General features: G+C 53.6%; 4 protein-coding genes across 4 annotated transcripts; all 4 read right to left on the bottom strand.

Moving 5' to 3' along the window:
• Window positions 1-21: 21 nt before the first annotated feature.
• Window positions 22-9825, bottom strand: BO82DRAFT_375896 (uncharacterized protein; the record flags this gene model as incomplete). Its single annotated transcript, XM_025637503.1, has 11 exons — window positions 22-455; window positions 518-2171; window positions 2272-2416; window positions 6817-7962; window positions 7999-8111; window positions 8148-8297; window positions 8328-8399; window positions 8433-8660; window positions 8694-8834; window positions 8865-9689; window positions 9802-9825. The coding sequence occupies 11 exons, from the start codon at window positions 9823-9825 to the stop codon at window positions 22-24; spliced, it is 4932 nt and encodes a 1643-aa protein (XP_025490219.1).
• A 334-nt stretch (window positions 9826-10159) lies between these two features.
• On the bottom strand, window positions 10160-12106 carry BO82DRAFT_355814 (DNA replication factor Cdt1 C-terminal domain-containing protein). The gene has a single exon (XM_025635554.1). It carries the CDS (start codon window positions 11945-11947, stop codon window positions 10343-10345), a length of 1605 nt encoding a protein of 534 aa, XP_025490218.1. The 5' UTR covers window positions 11948-12106; the 3' UTR covers window positions 10160-10342.
• Window positions 12107-13123: 1017 nt separating this feature from the next.
• BO82DRAFT_393360 (uncharacterized protein) lies at window positions 13124-13905 on the bottom strand (the record flags this gene model as incomplete). The annotated part of the gene is made up of 3 exons (XM_025638669.1): window positions 13580-13905; window positions 13418-13518; window positions 13124-13291 (listed from the first exon to the last, which is right to left on the bottom strand). The coding sequence occupies exons 1-3, from the start codon at window positions 13689-13691 to the stop codon at window positions 13124-13126; spliced, it is 381 nt and encodes a 126-aa protein (XP_025490217.1). The 5' UTR covers window positions 13692-13905.
• Window positions 13906-15295: 1390 nt separating this feature from the next.
• On the bottom strand, window positions 15296-17313 carry BO82DRAFT_287498 (uncharacterized protein; the record flags this gene model as incomplete). The annotated part of the gene is made up of 2 exons (XM_025631582.1): window positions 15296-15460; window positions 15517-17313. 2 exons carry the CDS (start codon window positions 17311-17313, stop codon window positions 15296-15298), a joined length of 1962 nt encoding a protein of 653 aa, XP_025490216.1.
• Between the last annotated feature and the right edge of the window lie 3302 nt (window positions 17314-20615).

Below are 20615 nucleotides of genomic sequence, written 5' to 3'. Positions count from 1 at the left end.
TAGCATAAAAACTTCATGGCATCATCGATGGCCTCTTCTCCGCAGATCCCCTTGTCCGAATGACCCCGGAACCTTCAGGATTCCATTCGCCGCCGTGCCAATCCCACCACCCATGGATGAGGAGCTGCTGCCTCCGCTACTGGTCTTGCGGGGTTGTGTCAACATGGACCACACCTCCATCATAGTAGCCCGGCGCGCCGGGAGCATGCTGTACTGCATGCCGTAGAGGTTGCGACGGTGGATAGGAGGCACGAAGCGGCCGGTGACGAGGCAGAAGATGACTCGCGGGGCGAGATAGTGTTTCCGGAGACGATGGCCCAGTTGAAAGTACTGGTCGAACATGGCACGCAAAGCGAGCGGGATGGACTCGAAGTGGATATACGGTACGCTAGTGGTGGACTTGCCGGTTGCAGGAGACTTGTCGTGCTCTTGCCGGAGTTCAAAGCGAATCCCGCCTGATTTGGCCACATTCCATTAGTGATTTAGCCTCCAAACATTATTCTGGGGGCATAAGTACCAGGCAATCGCCGCGAGTCTTTGACTCGCAGCATCAATGCAAAGAGCGGGAAGTGATTCAAGAAGGCTAGGCAGGTGTCAAGCGCTGCTTTTAGTGAGATGATCAACATTCGCGCACTTGCGAAGGCCAAGTAAAAGACGATTACGGTCGGCAGGAGGAAGAAAAGGACAGTGAACAGTATGGTTCCCAGCAACAGCTGATCGAGATCATAATCGCACGAGTCAATACGGTTGCGAAGCACATTTCGCTTCTTGCCGCGGAAGAGGTGGAAAAGCGAGATGATGATGGACAGTTGCCAGTTGAATATCCGCGCCGACGCAATGTAGAATGAGTAGATGTGGACAGTCAGGATAGACACCAGGTCGGAAAACAGGGCAATCGGCATGCTTGCCCCGGCGAAGCTTGAGCATCCCACCACGTAGATAACGTGCGGAAGATAGGGTTGCAGGTTGGCAATGCAAGCTAAAAACATCCTATCAGTATTACTAGTCTGTCGTGAGAACGAGAAAAAAAACCAACCTGCCCAATTCTCTATCACCCATAGAAAGAGATCTCCAAGGAATGCGGCGAGCTCATTGTTCAATTTCAAGCCAGCCGGCCAGTCCATCAGCCAGGATATGGTACGTTGCAGTCCCTCCACTGTCCAGCCCGTCAAGATGGAGTTGATCTGGAAGGCGACCCAGTTGGCGTTGTCTATGATGTATGACCCTAACGCGATCCCAATGATCACGTCATTAGCCACAAGCCACAGGCTGTTGTAGAATCGAATATAGTCCGGATGACTAGTCGTCACACTCTCCCAGTTGTCTTTCCTTTGTCGCAGCTTCACATATTGAATGGGCCAGTAGCAGAACTGCTGAAGGCGGATGTCAACCTGCTGAGCGGTAGCAGAGATATCCTTGAGCGCAGCAGCGTCGGGACGAGCGCGCCATTCCAGGATCTGTAGGACGATTTCTGCGATGGTACGGTGAAACACAAGCCCGACGACGAATATCCGGGTGATCACAGGCCATATCCACTGCCAGAAGACGTAGGAAACGCCGAGAACGAACAAGTCCCACAGGGTAGTTGCAGACTCCACGACCCGCTCCCCCACACTCATGCTTCTCTTGACCCGAATTCCAATCAGATGGCTGTTTTTCTCCATAAGCTTGCCCATCTCGTAGGCGCAATTGACTTGGTTGATGATGAGGGGCAATGCTTGCTCCTTTGAGGACGGAACATGCTTCACGACGGTATGAAGCTTGAGCTTTTCCACCAACTTTCCAACTTTTCCCTTATCATGTTCCTCCTCGGTGTCAATTTGACTGGACACCGCATCGGATTGATCGGCCGCAACCACTTTATCTCCCAGCGCCAACGAGATCGGATCTAGCGACATGTACTCCATGCGAGTCGGATGCGGCCGGTGAAACATGATGACCTGCACCGAGAGATTCGTCTCCGGTGGGCACCAAATCCGTGGCACCTTACAAGCCGGAGTCGTAGTGACATAGAGGTGCGACGGATTGAACGCACTAGGCGGGTCTGGGGAGTTGGTCGAGCCTAGAACATGCATCGCAGATCGTCCACACAATGTGAATATGCGCACAATGGGATGCGGGCTGTTGCGAAAGAGGATGCCTGCGCGAAGGGCATTGTCGACATTCCGTGACTGGCAGGTAGAAAGAGCAAGATGTCAGCATTGACTGGCTTTTCTTCACATGTGCAAGACGATCACAACCCCAACAACCACAAACAGGAGAGAGCCTTACCTCAACACCCTCCAGCACGGTCAAGACGAACAAATCCAGTTCCGAGTTCCTCCACCCGACAATCACCCCCGGCGACGACGATCGCGGCAGATCGTATGGCCAAAATACCCGTAACAACCCATCGCTCATGAGCATGTTGTCATTCCTTCGGCCGATGCTCTAGAAGGAGCCTCGACGGCGCAATTGTTCTCGAGCGGAGACCCCTAGGTGGACGTAGCGCGGGTGCTATTAAGCAACATATATCCATGATTAGCGTCTCTTCTTCCCAGGTTCAAGGGCCCAAAGCAATGTCGTAGGCATTGCTGCCATTTCCCACTGTGTGATGTGCGATGTGTATAAGCATACCAATTCACCCTCAGTCGCCGCCAGATGATTGATGGGGAGGACGAGCAAGAAGAAAAAGACCGACAATAGGAGAAATCCTTTGGCCGTACGTGTCTGAATGTGTCGGGGAGAGAGAAGTGAAATCAGCGAACAGTATCTTTCCGTGGTAGTGACAACGAGGTCGCCCGAAGCTTAAGTTGCGCGCGTTCAGGTCAAGCAAAGAGGGCCATTGGGAGCCATACCACCACACCGTGATCCCATGCAAAAATGGCTAATTCGTACAGCCGGGTGACCAGATCCCACCGCGCGGTGATGTAGCCCGCTACAAAGATTCCGAGGGTGAGGATGGAAAAGGGGTGCATGAATCGTTGTTTGGTGTGCGGGAGGATTCGCTTTTAGGTTGCGCGCATCGCTGAGGGGGTTCAGTAAGGAAGCGTAGAATAGACTAGAGAGTGAATGTGAAGAGCCGGTAAGGAGCGATGACCGTACTGGCAGTGGCTGAAATTCAAGCCTCGGAAATGAAATGGGATGATAAACAATGAATGTCTCTGGAAGCTTGTCTCCAGGATAAAATGGTTTCCTTGGATTGAGGGTGCATTTGGTGTACTGTACGACCCGCGCAACCCTGCGGCGTCTCGACCTCCGCACTTGCACGTGACTTGTAGATTGTACACAGCGGTTTGAGTCGTCTTACAGACTTGGTACATCTGTACACTCTGTAAACTTTTGTGACATCGTTCATAACTCTACCAGTGTGCATTTAATGCTTGAAAGAGACTCGTAAAGACTCCAAGATCTACCTCGCCAGCCTAGTACACTCAAAGCTTTCCACCTCCAGACCTAGAAGCCCTGACCTAAGCCTATTAGCGTAGTAAGTCAATACTGCAAGCCTCTACTTTGACAAGGCGCTGGTACTCACTCGTTAGAGTAAGAAGAGACCTTTGTTGTTTATGAACAGAAAAGAAAAAAAAAACAGAGCAACAGAGCAAAGTTCGACCTACCTATGTAAAAGATAGTGGGAAGAGACATTTTCGCCAACAGAGTAGAAAGTTGAGTTCTATGGGAAAGGTGGTTTAGAACTGGAATAATTGAAGAGAAACTACCTAGTGCTGTTCGCATCTGTGCTTTTTCTACCGGAAAAGCCTTTTAGTTGTCATTCACTATAATCCTTACATGAGGCAGGAGTCTGAACGGGCTTGCCTGTGGTCAAAGCTGCATAGAGCCAGTAGAAAGGCTGGCTGTCTGTCCGCGACCCTCCCCAATTTCGGAGCAGCACACTCAATGCGATTGATGATTCATTCGCCTATGGTGATGCCGGGATTGGTTTCTAGCTATGGCATAATCATAGTCGAACCATATGTGCACGAAGTACTTCATAGCCTCCGCGACCGAAAAAAGCCAGACAGACACAGCTAATAGCTCACCACAAGCAAATATGAGATATTTCCAAATCATCGACAACCGTGAACGCGTGACTGCACGCCATAGCAAGCTCCTCCTGGTTGGAGTCAAGATTGTGCCGACGTTGCCCTTGTCTGCTTCCGACCTATTCGGAATCCCTGCTTGTGGGTTGCAGGGTTGATAGGACGGTCATGGCACGTGCCTGCTGTGCAACTGAACGCACTCCCTTCGGGTGATTGTGCAACTCTAGATAAGAAAGAACCTCTTCCAGAGCAATTTAGATTGTAGGCTATTGGGGATATTATGCCTGCTGGTATGTGTTTACGCAAATCCAGTAGCTGACCTGCATTGCATGCATGGAGGGTCAGAAGTGCAGGGGTTGCAGCCACCGAACTCTTGCGTCTAACCATGCAGACTTCGGACTCTGGATGGTGCAATTAGGTACCGAAGGGCTGAAAATGAGAAATATATATAAATGGCGGGTCGATGGGATCGTTGCCACGCCATGTACGGTCTTGTTGCTGACTATCGCATCAACATGTGTGCTGTACTGTCGTGCCAGGGCTTTTAGAAAGCGCATGCAGCAGCAGCAGCAGCAGCAGCAGCAAAAAGTAGAAGAATTGTGAATCGGTCTCAGATTCAGCTCTGCTAAAGCCATCACGAGGTCTAGTCTGGTCTCCTCAATACGAGGCAGCATCAAGGAAACCGTGTCAAGAATCCCTACCATGGATAGCCCGTCAGAGCTTCCTTTCGTTATCGTCCTGCTGCAGCTGCAGCATCAGCAGTAGTCAGCGTGGCAAGCTGGCTCTATGCTTATTTGCTATCGTTTGGTCCAGAAGTCGAAGGTCGAGTAGCTCATCCGGGATGAATGTGATATCTGCAGGCCTATTGCATTAATACCCCTGGCCCATCAGGTGTTGTCTGTAGTGCAGTACTGTGCAGTACAGTACTGATATAGTAGTAGGTTAGTGAATCCTCCAGACTGCCTGTCTAGATATATTGAACCCGCCTCCTCCCTCCCTCCATCACTCTACGGCAGCTGTTCCACAATAATCACCACCTCCCTCCTCCCAGACCAGACCAGACCATTGAGGCGAGCCACAGATCCAATTCACCATGCATGGCTTCGACCTCACCCAAGCGCCGCCGGAATTCCAGGCGTGGGAGTGGACCAGCTACCTGTGCCACTCGTACACGAACATCACCTGGGTCTACGTCTACTACCTGATCATCCAGCACTCGTACACGGACCGGTCGTACAGCATGCCGCTGATCTCGCACTGCTTCAACATCGCGTGGGAGATCACCTTCGGGTTCTTCTTCACGCTGGACCACTGGCTGATCACGCTGTCCTTCCAGGTCGGCCTGCTGACCAACCTGGGCACCATCTACACGGCCATCCGCTACGGGGGCCCACGGGAGTGGGCGCACGCCCCGCTGGTCCAGCGCTACCTGCCGGGCTGGTACCTCCTCGGCATCGCCTTCGCCATCGCCGCCCACCTGACGCTGGTCGACGAGCTGGGCCCCATGGCCGCCTGCTTCGCCAACGCCATCGTCTGCCAGGTCATCCTCAGCGTCGGGTACTTCGGCCAGCTGCTGACGCGCGGCAGCACCCGCGGGAACTCCTGGCGTCTGTGGTTCTTCCGCTTCACCGGCTCGTTGACCCTCGTCCCGGAGTTCTACCTGCGCGCCCGCCACTGGCCCGCCGAGTTCGGCTTCCTCGGCAAGCCCTTCATGCTCTGGTGCTGCGCCATGTACCTCGTCTTTGACCTGGCGTATGGGGCTCTCTTCTGGTACTTCCGGCGGCTGGAGCACGAGGCGGAGCGGGCGAGGAGGGTGCTGAAGAAGAGCGGCTGAACTCGGAACTCTCCCAAATCCATGGCTTGTTCGAGCGAGGGGGGGGGAACACCCACGCGGAAAAAAAAAGTCTGCTTGCGGGGGAGGGCAGGGCTTTTGGAGTAGGAGACATTTCTTGTTTCGCTTGATGATAATGTGAGGTAAACTGTGGGCGAATGTGGGCAAACCTACCGAGGTAGGGCCGTGCATGATAGTTTGGACATGAAGACATGCCTAGCCCGGAGAGCAAGCTCTCCTTTCGGCCTGTTGCCGCTGAAGAATCGTGAGCAAGCCACGTTCAATAGAAGAAGATGTATTGTAATGTCTTCGGTTCTCCATTTAGACATTCCAGTGTATGGGTATGGATGGATGAGCTGGAATTAAAAGTTCCCTAAAATGGACAACGAGCTCATCATCTTCAAATTGGCAGGGAGCCTTGTTCACTGCAGCAGGACCCAGGCTCGCTAAGGGAACCGAGAAGAATTGCTCTGAATGTAAGAAACCGTGATACGGAGACACGTAAGCGGCATTAGGGTAACTTAGAAAAACAAAACGCAGGTTTGCTTACAAGCTTCATGGGGGGCTACGTTACGCTGTCAAGTTCTATGTATATCTGAATGACATATTGTCAAAAGAGTATCATCTTTTGCTGAGCGCATGCTGATTGTTCCTGGATTTTGGAACAGGTATGGACCAGAGCGTGGGTAGGTGGGGTGAGTATAGTAGCATGCTCAGGGACTTCAGAGATATTAGGCCTCCAAAACACGATACTGCCAGCCTACAGGCTAACTCACGCCACAAAGGCACCAGCGCAAACTATCGATGTAGATCACGAGTCGGTTCGACCAACCCCAGTGATGTCCATAACATTGTATCCCTAACATACATAAGGTACATACAATATGACTCCCATTTTCCGTAACTCCTATCCGCTAGAAACCAATACCCGAAACATTGCCTGATGATCATAAACTCCCGCTCTACAGAGCCTTGATGCTCTGAAACACTTTGTTCGCTTGCAGCTTGGGATCGCTCTTCACCAGGTCGCGCATGATCTGCCGCTTCTCCTCCACCGTAAGGGTCTGCCCGGGTGACTCGACGGCCGCCTTCCATTTGAGCAGCATTTCCTTCAGGAGAGCGCTGCCCTCTTCGACTTCCTCCTGGGAATACTTGTCGATGGAGGACGGGGCCGACTCCTCGCCGCCGCCGCCGCCGCCGCCGCTGCCGCCGCCACCACCTTGAGCCTCTGCAGAGGTGAAGTCCTCGAGCTCGTCCGCCTTCTGCCGCGCCATGTTGACCACCTTCTCGGGGAAGCGCACCAGTTCGGCCACGTGGATACCGAAGGACTGGTCGCAGATGCCGGGCTCGACCCGGTACAGCAGGGTGACCTGGTTGCGCTTGGCGTCTTTTGCGTCGCCTTGGGAACGCTCGCCGGTCCCGTCGCCGATGAAGGCTACGACGTGCAGGTTCTGCGCGGACTTAGGGTACCGGTCGGCCAGGGCTGTTAGCTCGTGGAAGTGGGTGGCGAAAAGCCCGAAGCAACGGATCTCGGTGACAATGTGCTCGGAAATCGCCCACGCCAGACCGAACCCGTCGTAAGTGCTCGTTCCACGGCCGAGCTCGTCGATGATGATCAGGGACTCCGAGGTCGCGGACTTGAGGATGTTGGAGGTTTCCAGCATCTCGGCCATGAACGTCGAGACGCCCTTCAGTTGCGAGTCGCTGGCACCGACACGAGCAAGGATGCAGTCAAAGATGGTCAGCTCGGCCTCGCTGCACGGCACGAAGCATCCCGTCTGGGCCATCAGCGCGATGACACCGATCTGCCGGATGTAGGTCGATTTACCGCCCATGTTGGGACCGGTGATGATGAGGAAGGACGACTCGTCCCGGATTAGGGAGACATCGTTGGTGATGAACGAGATGTCATCCTGCATCTCCATGCAGGGATGGCGGGCCTCCTTCAGGATGGTGTTTCCCGTGCCGCGCGGGTGCATCTTGGGCCGAACATACGGGGTGGGAGCATGAACGGCGGCATGCGCAAAGCTCACCACAACATCCAGGTGGGCGAGAACGCCACCAAGCTGCTCCAGCACAGGGCAGTAAGAAGCAGCGACGTTGACCACCTCACTGACCAGACCAGTCTGGGTGCGGTTGTAGTTAGACGAAAGCTGGTCATGCTCGCGGCGCAGCGCCTGCATAGTCGACGTGGTGAAGTACACGCCGTTCTTCTGCGTCGAGCACTCCTGGTACTCTCTCTTGTTACGGATGCAACCAGCCTCGTTACGGGTGAGCCGGAAGCACCAGCCATGCACACGGTGATTCTCCATGAACAGCTTCTTCTCCACCTCCTGGTCCAGATCCCGTCCGACCCGACGGTGCTCTACGTTCATATCATGTCGCAGCTTATCCAGCTTCTTGCGGATGATGCGCAAGCTCTCATCAAACTCCGGCTTGATGATGAACTCGTGATTCTCCAGCGCGTCCAAGTCCACGGTGGTCTCGACCATCTCCTCCAGCTTGGCCAGACTATCCGAGAAACCGCGCAGCTTAAGGGTGTATTCGTTCTCGAGTGGGGTCTGGTACTGCTCATCCATCACGTTCTCCAACGAAGCAACAATCCCCGGCAGACGAATCGCAACCTGGTACACGCGGACCACATCCTCCAAGGTCGCCTGCTTGCGCTGAAATCGCTTCGCGAGCCGATACAAGTCCGGGATCGACCGCAAGTGCTCCTCCTGCATCGTCTGGCGGACCTCCGTATCCACCACAAAGGCCTCCACCAGCTGCTGCCGCTTCTCGATCTCCGCGCGATCCATGAGCGGCTGCTTCAGCCACTGCGCCAGCAGCCGGCTGCCGACGGGGGTCTTGCAGTGATTCAAGAGGCCGAACAAACTCATGGACTTCGATCCGTCCCGCGGACCGGGCATGAGATTCAGCGCGCGCAAGGCCGACGCATCGAGCTTCATGAACTGCGACAGATCATGCTGATACAGCTGATACTGCCCGAAATTCGAGGCATCCGTCATCACCCCGAGGTACTTGATCAACGCGGCTGCGGCGCCCATCGCCAGCTTCAACTCCGTCTGCGGCAGCGTCCCCGCGGACCGCTCATCCCGCAACAACCTTGTCAAATCCTGATCAATATCCTTGACCCCAAAATCCCCGGCGGGGCGCTCCGACACCGCGATGCCACAGCTATCCGCGATCGCACGGATCTTGGCCAGCTCGACATCCTTACGCCCGGCGTCCATCTGCACCAGACACTCCTTCACGCCCAGCTGGATCACCAACGACTCAAAGTTCGAGTAGACGTCATTATCCAAGAACTCGCTGACGCCCAGCTCGCGCACGCTCGCGTCCGCGAAACACACGCCGACGTGGCGCGCCTCGCCGGCCTTGGCCGAGATCTTGACGGCCAGGATGATGGGCGCGGCCGCGTCCAGGCTCAACGCGCCGACGCTGCCCAGCTCCTCCTCCACATCCTGCAGGTTGCCGGGGCTGGCCTGCTTGGCGAGCTTCCACGAGCCCGGCCCACGGCCCGTCGCGGCCCAGATCTCCACCCGCTTGTTCAGCCGGAAGAGCGCCTCGCGCAGGAAGTTGCGGAACACCGTCACGCTCATCGTCACCGAGGGGAGGCCGCCCGTCTCGCTGCGGCCCAGGTTGCGGAGCACCGAGGTCGTCTTGTAGACCGTGCGCGCGATGAATTCGGCTTCCGTCCCGTGCGCCGAGTACCAGTCGCCGCGGTCGAAGATGCGGATGGTGTCATTGTTGTTGTTTCCGTTCGTATTGGTGTTGGTGTTGGTGTTGTCTGAGATGGAGCGGTAGAAGCGGATGAAGCCGACTTCGTCGTCTACCTGTTTCAACAAGAAGTGATTAGCACTTGAGGTGTAGTGTTTCGTCGTGTAAGATAGTGTTCAAGGGTGGGACGAGAAGAGAAAATGTATCAATTGGCGAAAAAGCACTTACCCTGAGATCCGGCCGTGAAGACATATTGCCAGGAAGCTCAATATGGACAAAAAGGACTTCGGTTCTGAGCCAACTTGCCTGTTGTTGTTAGCTGAGGTCTGGTCAATCGCGGATGAGGGAGCGTCGGTCAATTGATGGATCAACGCTGAGACGCGGTCTGTGGCAGCGCGATCACGTGCATACGCGTTGCGGCGCGGAGGCCGGAAGTGGTTTTCGTCCAATCAGAGAGGTCCGCTGCATAGCTGTCAGTCACCAATCTATGAATTATTGAGTCTACAGACATTGTGGTTTCGATGATTAGTATTGCCTAGATATTTAAGCAGATGGTATGGAGGAAGGAATCAAGTATTGTTAGATCTATTAGTCGATAGAATGAGGCTATGCTAGTGGTGCAGTACATAACAAATGCCGCTTAATATACAGGACATGACAATGCGATGCTCAAACAATGCAATCATAACGCCGGAACTGCATACCAGGCATTCCGGATGAGGTATCACGACATCCAAAACGAGTGAGGGGTAATCCAACAACAACTATTTCACTTCCGGGGAGCCTCGCCAGCCTGCTCCCACCCGATCTTCAGCTGTGCAACTCTGGCCGCAATCTCCTTGGGCTGCACATCCGCACAGGATTTCAGTACCACTGATTTGAGCTGATTCACCATCACGATGTTGACCCATTGTCCCGCAACGTCCTCCCGAGCGAGAATCTCAAGACAGATCTCGACCTCTCGATCCGCCACCGGGTTGCGCAAGGAATCCTTGACGCTCTGGACAATCGTCTCCATTCGAAACGGCGTTCGCTGCGCCGTCATCACCGCCTTAGCACCATTGCCCGTATACCCCCTGGGCCTCAGCAGAGCCAAGACGCCAGCAACCTCCTCGACCCGCTCCGCCGCAGCTCGCTGGAGGAGCATATCCTTTGTGGGCGGGGACGGCAACTTCGCCTGTCGCAGCTGCTTGTCCTTGATCCGTTCCAGAAGGCCCTTCTTGCGCGTACTTGCCGCATCCAGCGACTTGGCTGGCACAGAGTCCTCCTGCCCATCCGCCCGCAGCTTCTCAGTCTTCACCTTGATCACCCCGCCCCTCAGATCCTGCAATCGCTGCTGACCTTTCCGGAATGTCGTGAAGGGTACCAACGACTCATGAATGGCCGATACGCCCAGCGTACCCACAAAGTCCACCTTCTCCGCATCCCCGTCCGCTGCATCCAGCGCCTTTTCCCAGAGCAGATCGACCGTCTGCTCGAACCGTTCCTGCAATTCACCGCTATCATCACTCCGCACCGGTGCTGCAGAGAGTGGTGCGTTCGTGCCATCAGCGGCAGCCAGTTTTTCCAAGCACACCCGGCCCAACCCATAATTCGCGATCCTGAACGAGAACGACGACGACGATAACGATGATGTCGATGGATCATCCTGCTCCATCACCCAGATCAACCGCTGCAGGTCCTTGACCACCACCTTCCGCTTCTTCCAGATCCGCTGAATACTGGGCAGCAGTTCCCGCAAGTCCGCCGGGCGGTTGACGCCGTTGTGCATCATATGGATGGAGACCGCCTTCTGGAAGGCCGAGTACAGGGCCACCAGATCATCAACGCAGGCGGGACGTTCTACGACCCGCGTGTCTACAGTGACGGCACTCGCCTTCCGCGGCAACGATATCGAGGTCGTTCTCTTGTGCGTGGCGGCCCGCTTGGATGGCGAGGTCGGAATGTCGTCTTCGTCTTCTTCGCGGGCAGCGGAACGCGCGTAGTGGCCGCTTCGGGGGGTGTTTAGGGCAAGTTCGCCGAGTCGGAGGGTCCGGGAGGGGGTGGCTGCCTCTGGGACGTCTTTGGCATCAGCAGAAAGACCGGGCTTGCCTGCCTCTTGTGTCGTCGGTTGTCCGCCGCCGCAGGTGACATTGTGTAACTCGTGGAGTTTCCGCTTTTTGGACGGTGAGATTGGAAGGTGGGCGGTGGTGGTGGGAGAGATCGTGCTTTTCGTCGTGGACGGCAGGGGTTGCTGCTGCTGCTGCTGAAGTTGCTTCTTGGTGTCCACGAGCGATTGAGGGGTGGTGACGCCGGGCTTGATCGCTCTTGCAAAGGTCTGAATGCCGGCCTGTCCCCGGGGAAGGGCGGCCAGCCTTGCGGAGGTGCGCGGCATCGCGGTTTCCTTTGCAGAATGGGAGGGAAGGTAAGAGATGAGGAAGATAGGAAGGTGCTAGTGTGCCAACATGAAGGTATTAAGCAGGTAGTAATGCACAACAGTAATATGCTAAAGGGTAGTTGGTGGAAAGTGGGTTTATGGAGGGGGAGATCTGGGGAAGTTGGTTTGACGGGCGAAGAAAAATTGCCGGTGTATATTTTAGTCCCTTTTGTGAGGGCGCTTGGATGCTTTTTCTCGGGTGGAGCGCGTCGACGCGGGTCGCGTGTTCTCGAGGCGTCGCGGCCGAATGCGGTAATATTAGGATCCCGCCGCGGCCATGATCAGCAGGGGTAAATGAAAATGAAAGCTCAATTATATCAGCAACACAAGTAGTTTTTCCAAGTCAAGAAATGCGCTCTGGAGGTTATATATCAATCCGCTTCAATCCCAATATAGATTTCTACTCCACCATTCACAATGCACGGCAACCCGTCACTACAGTAATCGTGCATTGGGAATGTAGCATACCACGGGCAGAGTGGCCCTCATCTACTTAGTATACTCCACATTGAAGCCTTTTCTTTTTGCCTGATCCACTCAAGAATGCGATTTACCCTGATGCAGTCTAGGCCTTTTTCTGATAACCTGATGATAGCATCCCGTCGCAAGACTAGTCAGTGCTCCCAGTGCTATTTTGCGGCGCTGGCTCCAGTTGCGCCCCCAGCTAATACTACACAAAGACCCTGTCGAGCTTTTCGAGCATGCAATCCGACACAACAATGGAGGACAGATAATTGAGAAATTGATATTATTGAACCGACTCGAGTATAGTCTCATTTATAAACCTCCTCGAACCTATCATCACGGTAATAACATCCATCAACCATCGTCGTCGTAATCGTTTCCCTCGTCGTCGACAAAGAAATCAACAGCAACGAAAAAAAAAATAGAAAAAGAAACACACGCAAGGCCCAGCCATACATATGCAATTCACTCACTTTTCTTCACAAAGAAAGAAATTGAGGCTTTGTCAAAAACAAAAATCAACGCAACTCCCGCCGTGAATGAGGAAGAAAGAGAGACAGAGAATAAACCCCAGCGAGCAGCAGACACAAATTCAACTCACGCATGCGATGATGTGCTCGAAGCGTGTCTGTCTGTCGGCTAGTAGTAGGCAATTGAAAAAAAAGGAGTCTATTTCTTGCCGAACCATCCCGACAAGGCGCCCTTGGCCTCGGAGGCCTTCTCCTCGACCTTGTGCTCGATCTTCTCGGCGCCCGACTTCAGCTCGGCGGTGGTGTCCTGCCGGATCTGGTCCAGGCGGCTGGCCTGGTTCTTGGCCTCGGCGCGGGCGGAGTCGACCTATTCCGAGAAGAAAAATGTCAGCGCGAGTGTTGCAGGTTTTCACCTGGGCGCATTTGAGGAGGTTTGAAGGGAAAAAGGGAAGGGGGCCAAGGGGGAAGGTAAGGAAAGTGTAACCAAACGTACCGCCTGGTCAACGTTCAAGCGAGCCTCATAAGCGGCCTTCTCTCCGGCCTTCTCGGCCTGGTTACCCGTGGGGGCGTTCAGGCGGGCAAGGTGGGCATCGTCTGTAGACATTGATATTAAGATCCATGACCGTGTATCACCGAGACAGGGTAAACAACTTACGCTTAACCTCCTGCGTAGCACCCTTGGGGTCCCCACCGGCGCGGTAGAGGTAGTAACCACCCAGACCGAGGGCGGCAACAGCGGCGTAAACTCCAGTGCGACTCTGAGCCATTGTGATAGATTTGTGTAGGTGGTAGGTGGTAGGGGAGCGGGGTGGTTTGGAAAATTGGTTGGTTGGTTTGGTTGGTGTGTTCCTAGATGGCGAAGTTTGTGGGTGAAGAAAAAGTGAGCTATTCAGGTTCCCAGTGCGATGAGGAGTAGTATTATATAGTCGTCGTGTGCTACGTGGAATCTTGGCTGTTTGTTCCCTTCAAGTCCGTGGTTGCTGGCGCAAGCGGGTTGGGGAACACAGGGTATGACGTCGTCGTGATCGTGGGCTGGGCTGGGCTCGGGGACTAAAATTGCTTAGTCGCTTTTTTCTCTACGACGCAGCCTGGAGGGACTGCAAGTTATACTCATCCTGTGCGGGGAAGCCGCGGGTTGTCTGCTACCTGCTTTGTTTGTACTGTGCAACAGCTGGATTTGAAGGAATTGCATCTCTGCAGTCTTTTCCTACTATATAACCAGAGTGAATAAATTCACTGCAAACCCTCTTTCATTCAACAAGCTTCAGCACACATACTCATCAACCGTGGAGGAAGACGCCGAGTCGGGTGCGGCAGCCATCGGCCGATACTACGTCACCTGAGAGTCATCATCATCCACTGGGGCTTGTTCCATGGTGATCTGGCTGACAAGGTCTGTCACCAGGAAAAGGTACCTTAACCCGTGGGTTTGACGTTACTGAGATCGTGGAGAACGCGACTCGACAACGTCATAATGGGTCCGGCCTCCTAAATTAGCCAGCTCCAAGCTGCAGGGGAAATTATTCTGTGGCTGATTATCCACCCTCCTCCCCAGGTCCAGGTCCAGGCCTTGGCATCATTGCATCTAAATTGGTTTCGTTCTGGTATTGGCTCAATTACTGTAACCCGCAACTAATTGCTGAACCCCTTGGAAGGCAGAAAAGGCAAAAAAGAGAAAAAGAAAATCCAAAGACAAAAATAGTCAAAGCCCCACAGTCGCCAAGTAAATGACATACTAAAACACGATGGCCAGCTGCAGCAATTCACATCACCACCACCGAAAGAAGCAGATAAACTTCGGTATAGACAGCGTCAAACGAACAATCGAAGCCACACCACGACCAGAGTAGGGAACTCCTTCCGTGATCTCGTTGCAGTCGCTCGAGATCAAGGCCGGGGGGGTATCTTCATGCACTATGGACAGTATTCCGTTCCGGAAGGACAAAGAGGGAGAACGCCAGAACATGCAGCGATAGAGAGGAAAGAGAGAGAGAGAAAGACCCCGAACAAGAAAAGAAAAATAGGATTGCGAAAACCCCAGTTGTGCCAACCCACCGATGCATTATTTCATCATTCATCACTTCATAAAGATTCCCGCAGCCGAGCGGTGCGTGCAGCTCCGAGTATACGAGAGAGGTCCAGGTTCTAGAACTCCGCGGCTATATCCAAAACAAAGAAAAGGTCGAGGAAACCCATGATAAGAGGCCAATGCCTCGTACTATACAACTCCCGCTCAAAACAAATGTAAAGAGAAAGAGCGGCGAGCCCGAGCAGGGTCGGTTTCGGATGCGGGATCGCTCAGGACGTGATCACCGGATGAAAATAGGGAAATACTCCTAAATCACAGACTTCATTCCCAATCAGAGGCTGTTCAAATAAAGAGCTTCGTGGCGCTTTTGTTCTCGCTGGTGGCAACAGCGACGAGCGCTTCCAGTCGACCCATTCCAGGTTCCCGGACCGAATGAGGAAGGAAATCAGACCGAAGGTCACGTTTGCCGTAGTGGCTGTCAGGTTGGGGGGCTAGAGGGGGGCAAGCCTGCATTCCAATCAGTGATCTGGCCCTCATCGTTGGTCCTGGTAACGTGTGCGTACTGTTTGAGATGCTTCGGAGGCAAAAGACGGGTGATGCTGCTCCACATATCCATTGTTATGCACAATCGCGGGATGATACTCCAAAGATGCAGTAGACGGGGTATGAACTCCTTCGCTACTGCTGGAGTCTTCGGGTGACGTTCGCGTGGCCTGGGAGCTCATAGTAACACTGCTATACGACGGAGCATGGCCATGTCCGCGAGATTCCTGCAGTTGCTGCTGGTAAGACGAGGATGGCCGGGAACCAACATTCTGGAGCTCGGCAATGGTTTGCTGGCTCCAATTTGCTGCATCTCGCTGAGATGGTTTGTCCCGAATGTGGAGTCCGGTTAGATTTGTGTGCAGGGACATATCCCAAGAGACGTGACCCCGTCGATGACCGGGGCCCGAAATTGGCGGTGCTGGTCGGCTAGCCGGTTGCGTGTAATTGAATCCTCCTCCAAAGTTGTAGTTCGGCGGCTGCTTGGTCGGGTTATCCATTTGCATGGGACTCGGTCGTCGAACGGGCGGGGTCAGTGGTCGGTGAGCCACTACCTTATCGAAACTCTCAATACCTGGCAGTCGCGGAGGCTGCTCCGCCGACCCATTGGTTTTCGCCGACGGGTGGAACACTTCGGGAGTCTGGTAGTTACTGAGGCCACTAGTGGCTGGCCGAGGAACGGCAGACCAGGTCGAAGGGTGCCATGTCCTTCTGCGTAGATCGGCGTCCGAAGCTCCGTGATTCATCTCATCGCGAGACAGGGAGTAATTGGTGCTAACGGGGCTGGCATACACTCCTCCGTGCGCAACATACGCGGGGGGTGGAGCATATCCTGGGGGATAGACGTTGGCAGGCTGCGATGCGAATGGGTTTGCGCCTGATGGCACAGACAATCGACGAGCGGCTGTCTTGCCCTCCCAAAATCCCGAGGCCTGAGACACTGTAGACATTGGCGAAGCAATATGAGGGCTACCATGAGGCCCTGCCGCAAAGACATGGTGTGAAGGTGTGTAAGGGGAGCCGCCGGCCTGCGGTCCTGGCAGGCCCCGCCCCGGAGGAGTGCTAGGGGCATCCAGCGTATCCATCAGTCGCGCTCGATCATTTGCCATCATCAACGGCGCAGGCCGACGGCGAAGCTCCTGCGGCTGACTGAATGTCGATACAGTGGAGGTGATGCTCGAGGCAGAAAGGTTTCTGCTATGGCCCCTACTATGAGTGCCTTGACTGCCCGCCGTGCCCGCTCTCGCGCGACCCTGGGGACGCACGCGATCCGTTCGAATTTGTCGTTGAAATCTGGTCCCTGTCGCCGCCAGTGAGTCTCCTGGAATTTCCTCGTTAACGTGCACGGTTTGAGCATGCTGGCGCAGGTTGTCCAGTCGAGAAAAGCGGCGGGAGCAGTGACATTGAAACGGGCGTTCACCAGTATGTTTCCGAATGTGCCGTGCCAGATGCTCACTCCGTGTAAAACTCAAGTTACATGGTGGGAAATCAGTGCAGTAGAAGCGTTGTCCCTTTTTCTTCTTCGATGGGGGAGCATTGTCCTTGTTGTCCTCGTTTTCAGAGCCTTCGCGTTCCCCGTCTGAATCGCCATGTGCGGGCTCATCTGACGTTAACGATGCGCTGGTTTGCGAATCTGTCGGGCGGGTTGAGTCATCGTTGATATTTACATTCCGCGGAGTGCTCTCGTCCGTCTTGGTGCCTAAAGATGATGCAGCGTCGGAGCTGGGATGAGGGCGAGGGGTGGATGATGTCGTCGCGTCCTCCATGACTCGATCTTGTGGGGGGGACATAGTATTGACAGGTAAGAATGAAGACATATTGGCAGGAAGACGACTGTGGCTTGGGCCCACAGCTATGTACTGTCGTCGATAACAGAAATGGTGGGATGACGGTCGACACACAAACTCGATCGGTTTCAAGGGAGAGGAATGGGGGTGGGTTTCAAAATGTCAAAAACGCGGTGTCGATCGCACGGTGCAAAGTAGTCCTAGACATCATTGCGCAGTTAAGGTAAGCAGGTAATCCACATTACTATCAGGTGTAATTTATTTTCGATGTTCCAGGAATTTTCGCCTCTCAAGCTGCGGTAACAGAAACATCATGGGGGAGGAAAGAGGGACCGAGGGGTTCGGTCGGTGAGAAACGGAGCTAGTCTGAAGGGCGAAAAATAGAAGAGAAAAAAAATAGCAAAAGAACTTACACCGGAATGAAGAAGAATTCACTTGCCTCCCAAAAATCGAGCGAGGGGTGAGAGAGTAAGGAATGTTCAGAGATGATGGCGATGACTTGTTTAACCGAATGCCCGACGACGATGGCGAAGCAAGGGTAGCCAGGTGGTACACGATAGATGGAAAGGAACGACCATTAGGTGCGAGAACGCATCGCTTACAGATCGGCCTGACCAAGAAAGGGCAGCGGGCACTCAGTCACGGGTAGATGGGTAGGTAGGCCGAAAGACGGGGAGGAAGAAAGAGAAGGACTGAGGAAGTGGAAGAGGAAGTGGAAAGTGGAAAGATAGCGATGGGATGAGAAGAGTTGGAAGAATAAAGAGAGAGAGAGAGAGAGGCTGAGTACTCAGAGTGGTTTGGTGGAGAGTTATCAGTGTCAGTGGATCAGTGGTAAGAGGTAAATGGAGAAGGCTCAAGTTGGCGGCGGCGGCGGACTCGAGCGAGAGTTTCCCGTTCGGTGTCGAGTCCTGGAAGATTGTTGTTGGGGGAGTGTGGTGGTAGTGGCAGTGGTGGTGGTGGTGGTGGTGTGTTTGGTGGGTGTGTGGTGTGGGTAATAGGTACTGGGCAAGGGTAAAGGTATGAGTAGGTATGACAGTCAGGACAGTCAGGACACCAACCCAGCCAAGACCTGGACTAGAGTGGAATAAAAATAGGAGGAATCGTAAACCGATCGGAAAGCCCCTGGTTTACGGATCGTCCGGGGAGGGCAAATCAGTCAAAATAAGATATATAGGTCAAGAGACAGGTCAAATCGGATCCCAGGCCAGCTCGAATATAAGATGATCGTTTCAATGTGACCCGTTTGAGAGGGTTTGGTTTGGGAAAAAAGGGAGATCCTTTTGGGTCTTTTTTTTTTTGCTTCTTCCTTCTTTCTTTCTTTCTTTCTTTCTTTCTTTCTTCCCTCTTCTGTTTAGTTAAAAAGGGACGCCCGATTATATTGGCAGGAGAACCCAGACCCACAACAGATTTGAGGTCTACTAGGCGAGGATGTACAGGCACCAGGACCACGAAACTCGGTGGTTCGCTAGCTCTCGGGAAAGGTATGCGGGGAAGATCCCAAAGGAAGGTTGGAAAGAAGACGAGTGATAGTTGAGGAAGGATGGATGGTAGGATCGGATAGAAGAAGCAGGGTAGATACGATTATTCACAGGAGGGGTGGAATGGAGGAAGTGGAAGGAAGATGAGGATGAGTGAAGAAAGAAAGCAAGAGAGGATAGATGATGAGCAATAGGAAGGGGGGAAGAGGGTAAGAGGAGGCTGATCAATCCGAAACTCAAGACCCAGTCGAGAAACAAGACAAGCCAGCAGAGACGGACGGCAGAGGGACGGGCGATGGGATGCATACAAGTACTGGAGTACGGCGAGTAGCCTGCCTGTAACCCAAGTGAGGATGACGGCAACCCACTCAGGCCAGGCCGAACAGGTGAATGGTGACGACGATAGTACCGGGCGTCAGGACCACCTCACCTGGATCACCTCAGGACCACTTCAGGACCACTTCAGGACCACCTCAGGGCCAGAAGGCACCCTACAGGAGGATAGCAATTGGGAGACTGGGAGGCTTATCGGAAACAACGGTCGACTGCGGCGAAACGAGGGGCAGGAGAGGGGAAAGGGAACCATGGACGGAGAAGAATGGGAAGGGAAGTATACTTTGTGGAGGAGAGAAGAAAGGGTCGTCGCAGTATCCAGCTTACTTACCAGGTATAACTAGTTACTAGTTACCAGGTAAGAAGTGTATACAGACTGATGAATTGTACTGGATGTTGTACGTACAGGACATTCATCATTCATACTATGGAGTATAGGTTCGACATTCAGCAATTTGTTCCGGTCGGATGGGTTGGCACTCATTCTTCAACACTTCATCGGCTGCCACGTTCTATGTGTATGTATGGAATGAATTGGAAAACGCGACGAAGATCACCAAGCCCAGATGATGATGATTTCGTCTACATTAGGTTCAGGCGAATCACTCACCCTTGAGGGGCGAGAGGGAATACGCTACTGGATAGTGAGCTGACGTTTTGATAGGTGAAACCCTCTCTAGCCCCAGGTACTGACGACTTGGTCCGGACCGACCGACACGAATCATCGACTGCATACCCGGTGGAGTTCTCTCCAGCTAGGATGAATTCATGGGCCATTCTTGATCTCTTCTTGGCCTCGTCGAGCCTTGGATGGTTAAGAACATTAGGTAGTGCGAGGGTACTTTGACTGCAACTGGGATTTTCATATCATTCATCATCATCATCATCAGTCCATCATCAGGCTGGCGGGAAAGCATTTCCCTCCATCCCTTCTCCCCTCTCCTTCAATCCGATTGGTTTTTATTCTAGAAAGAGACACAGACAAGAGAGTATGTGTACTATGTTGGGGTCCAGCACGAAGGAAGTCTATCCTTGTAACTGATTGATATCGGGCATACATTGTAGCCAGTTGAGCAGATGGGCGGGAGGTAATACATACATTACGCGCCGGTATGAAACCCGTCTCAGGAACCCAGCGCTTAGCACTACTAATCGCCATGGCAATCCTTGCCCACCCCCACTCCCTCAATTTGAACCACTCAATAGAACTGGATAAGAGTCTGTGATGGGAGGAGATGAGGAACTGGCCGGGTAGTCTTCGGGTGAATGGGATGGGTTTGAAACATTATTTTTTTTCTTTCGGGTTTTCTCATCTTGATCAACGAGACTAGACCTTGGGAAGGAAGAGAGAGACTGACTGACTGGAGAACGAAAGAAAGGAAAAAGAGATCAGTCTCGACTCAAGTTCTTGGTCCCGGCAACCATGGTCCCCCTCTCCATCAAAGGGTCCTCGACTGACCATCCAAGCCCATCATATACGGGCGCTCTCCGTCTTGTTGAGGCACCAGGTACGTTCAGGCG

This window comes from Aspergillus uvarum (assembly GCF_003184745.1).
Source record: "Aspergillus uvarum CBS 121591 unplaced genomic scaffold BO82scaffold_40, whole genome shotgun sequence".
NCBI lineage: Eukaryota > Fungi > Ascomycota > Eurotiomycetes > Eurotiales > Aspergillaceae > Aspergillus > Aspergillus uvarum.
The sequence above is the reverse complement of the archived record's forward strand: the minus strand, read 5'-3'. Positions and strand labels throughout refer to the sequence as shown.

Bases quoted from the DNA above. Each gene is read 5' to 3' on its own strand.
- BO82DRAFT_355814 (XM_025635554.1), bottom strand. From the start codon at position 11,947: ATGCCGCGCACCTCCGCAAGGCTGGCCGCCCTTCCCCGGGGACAGGCC.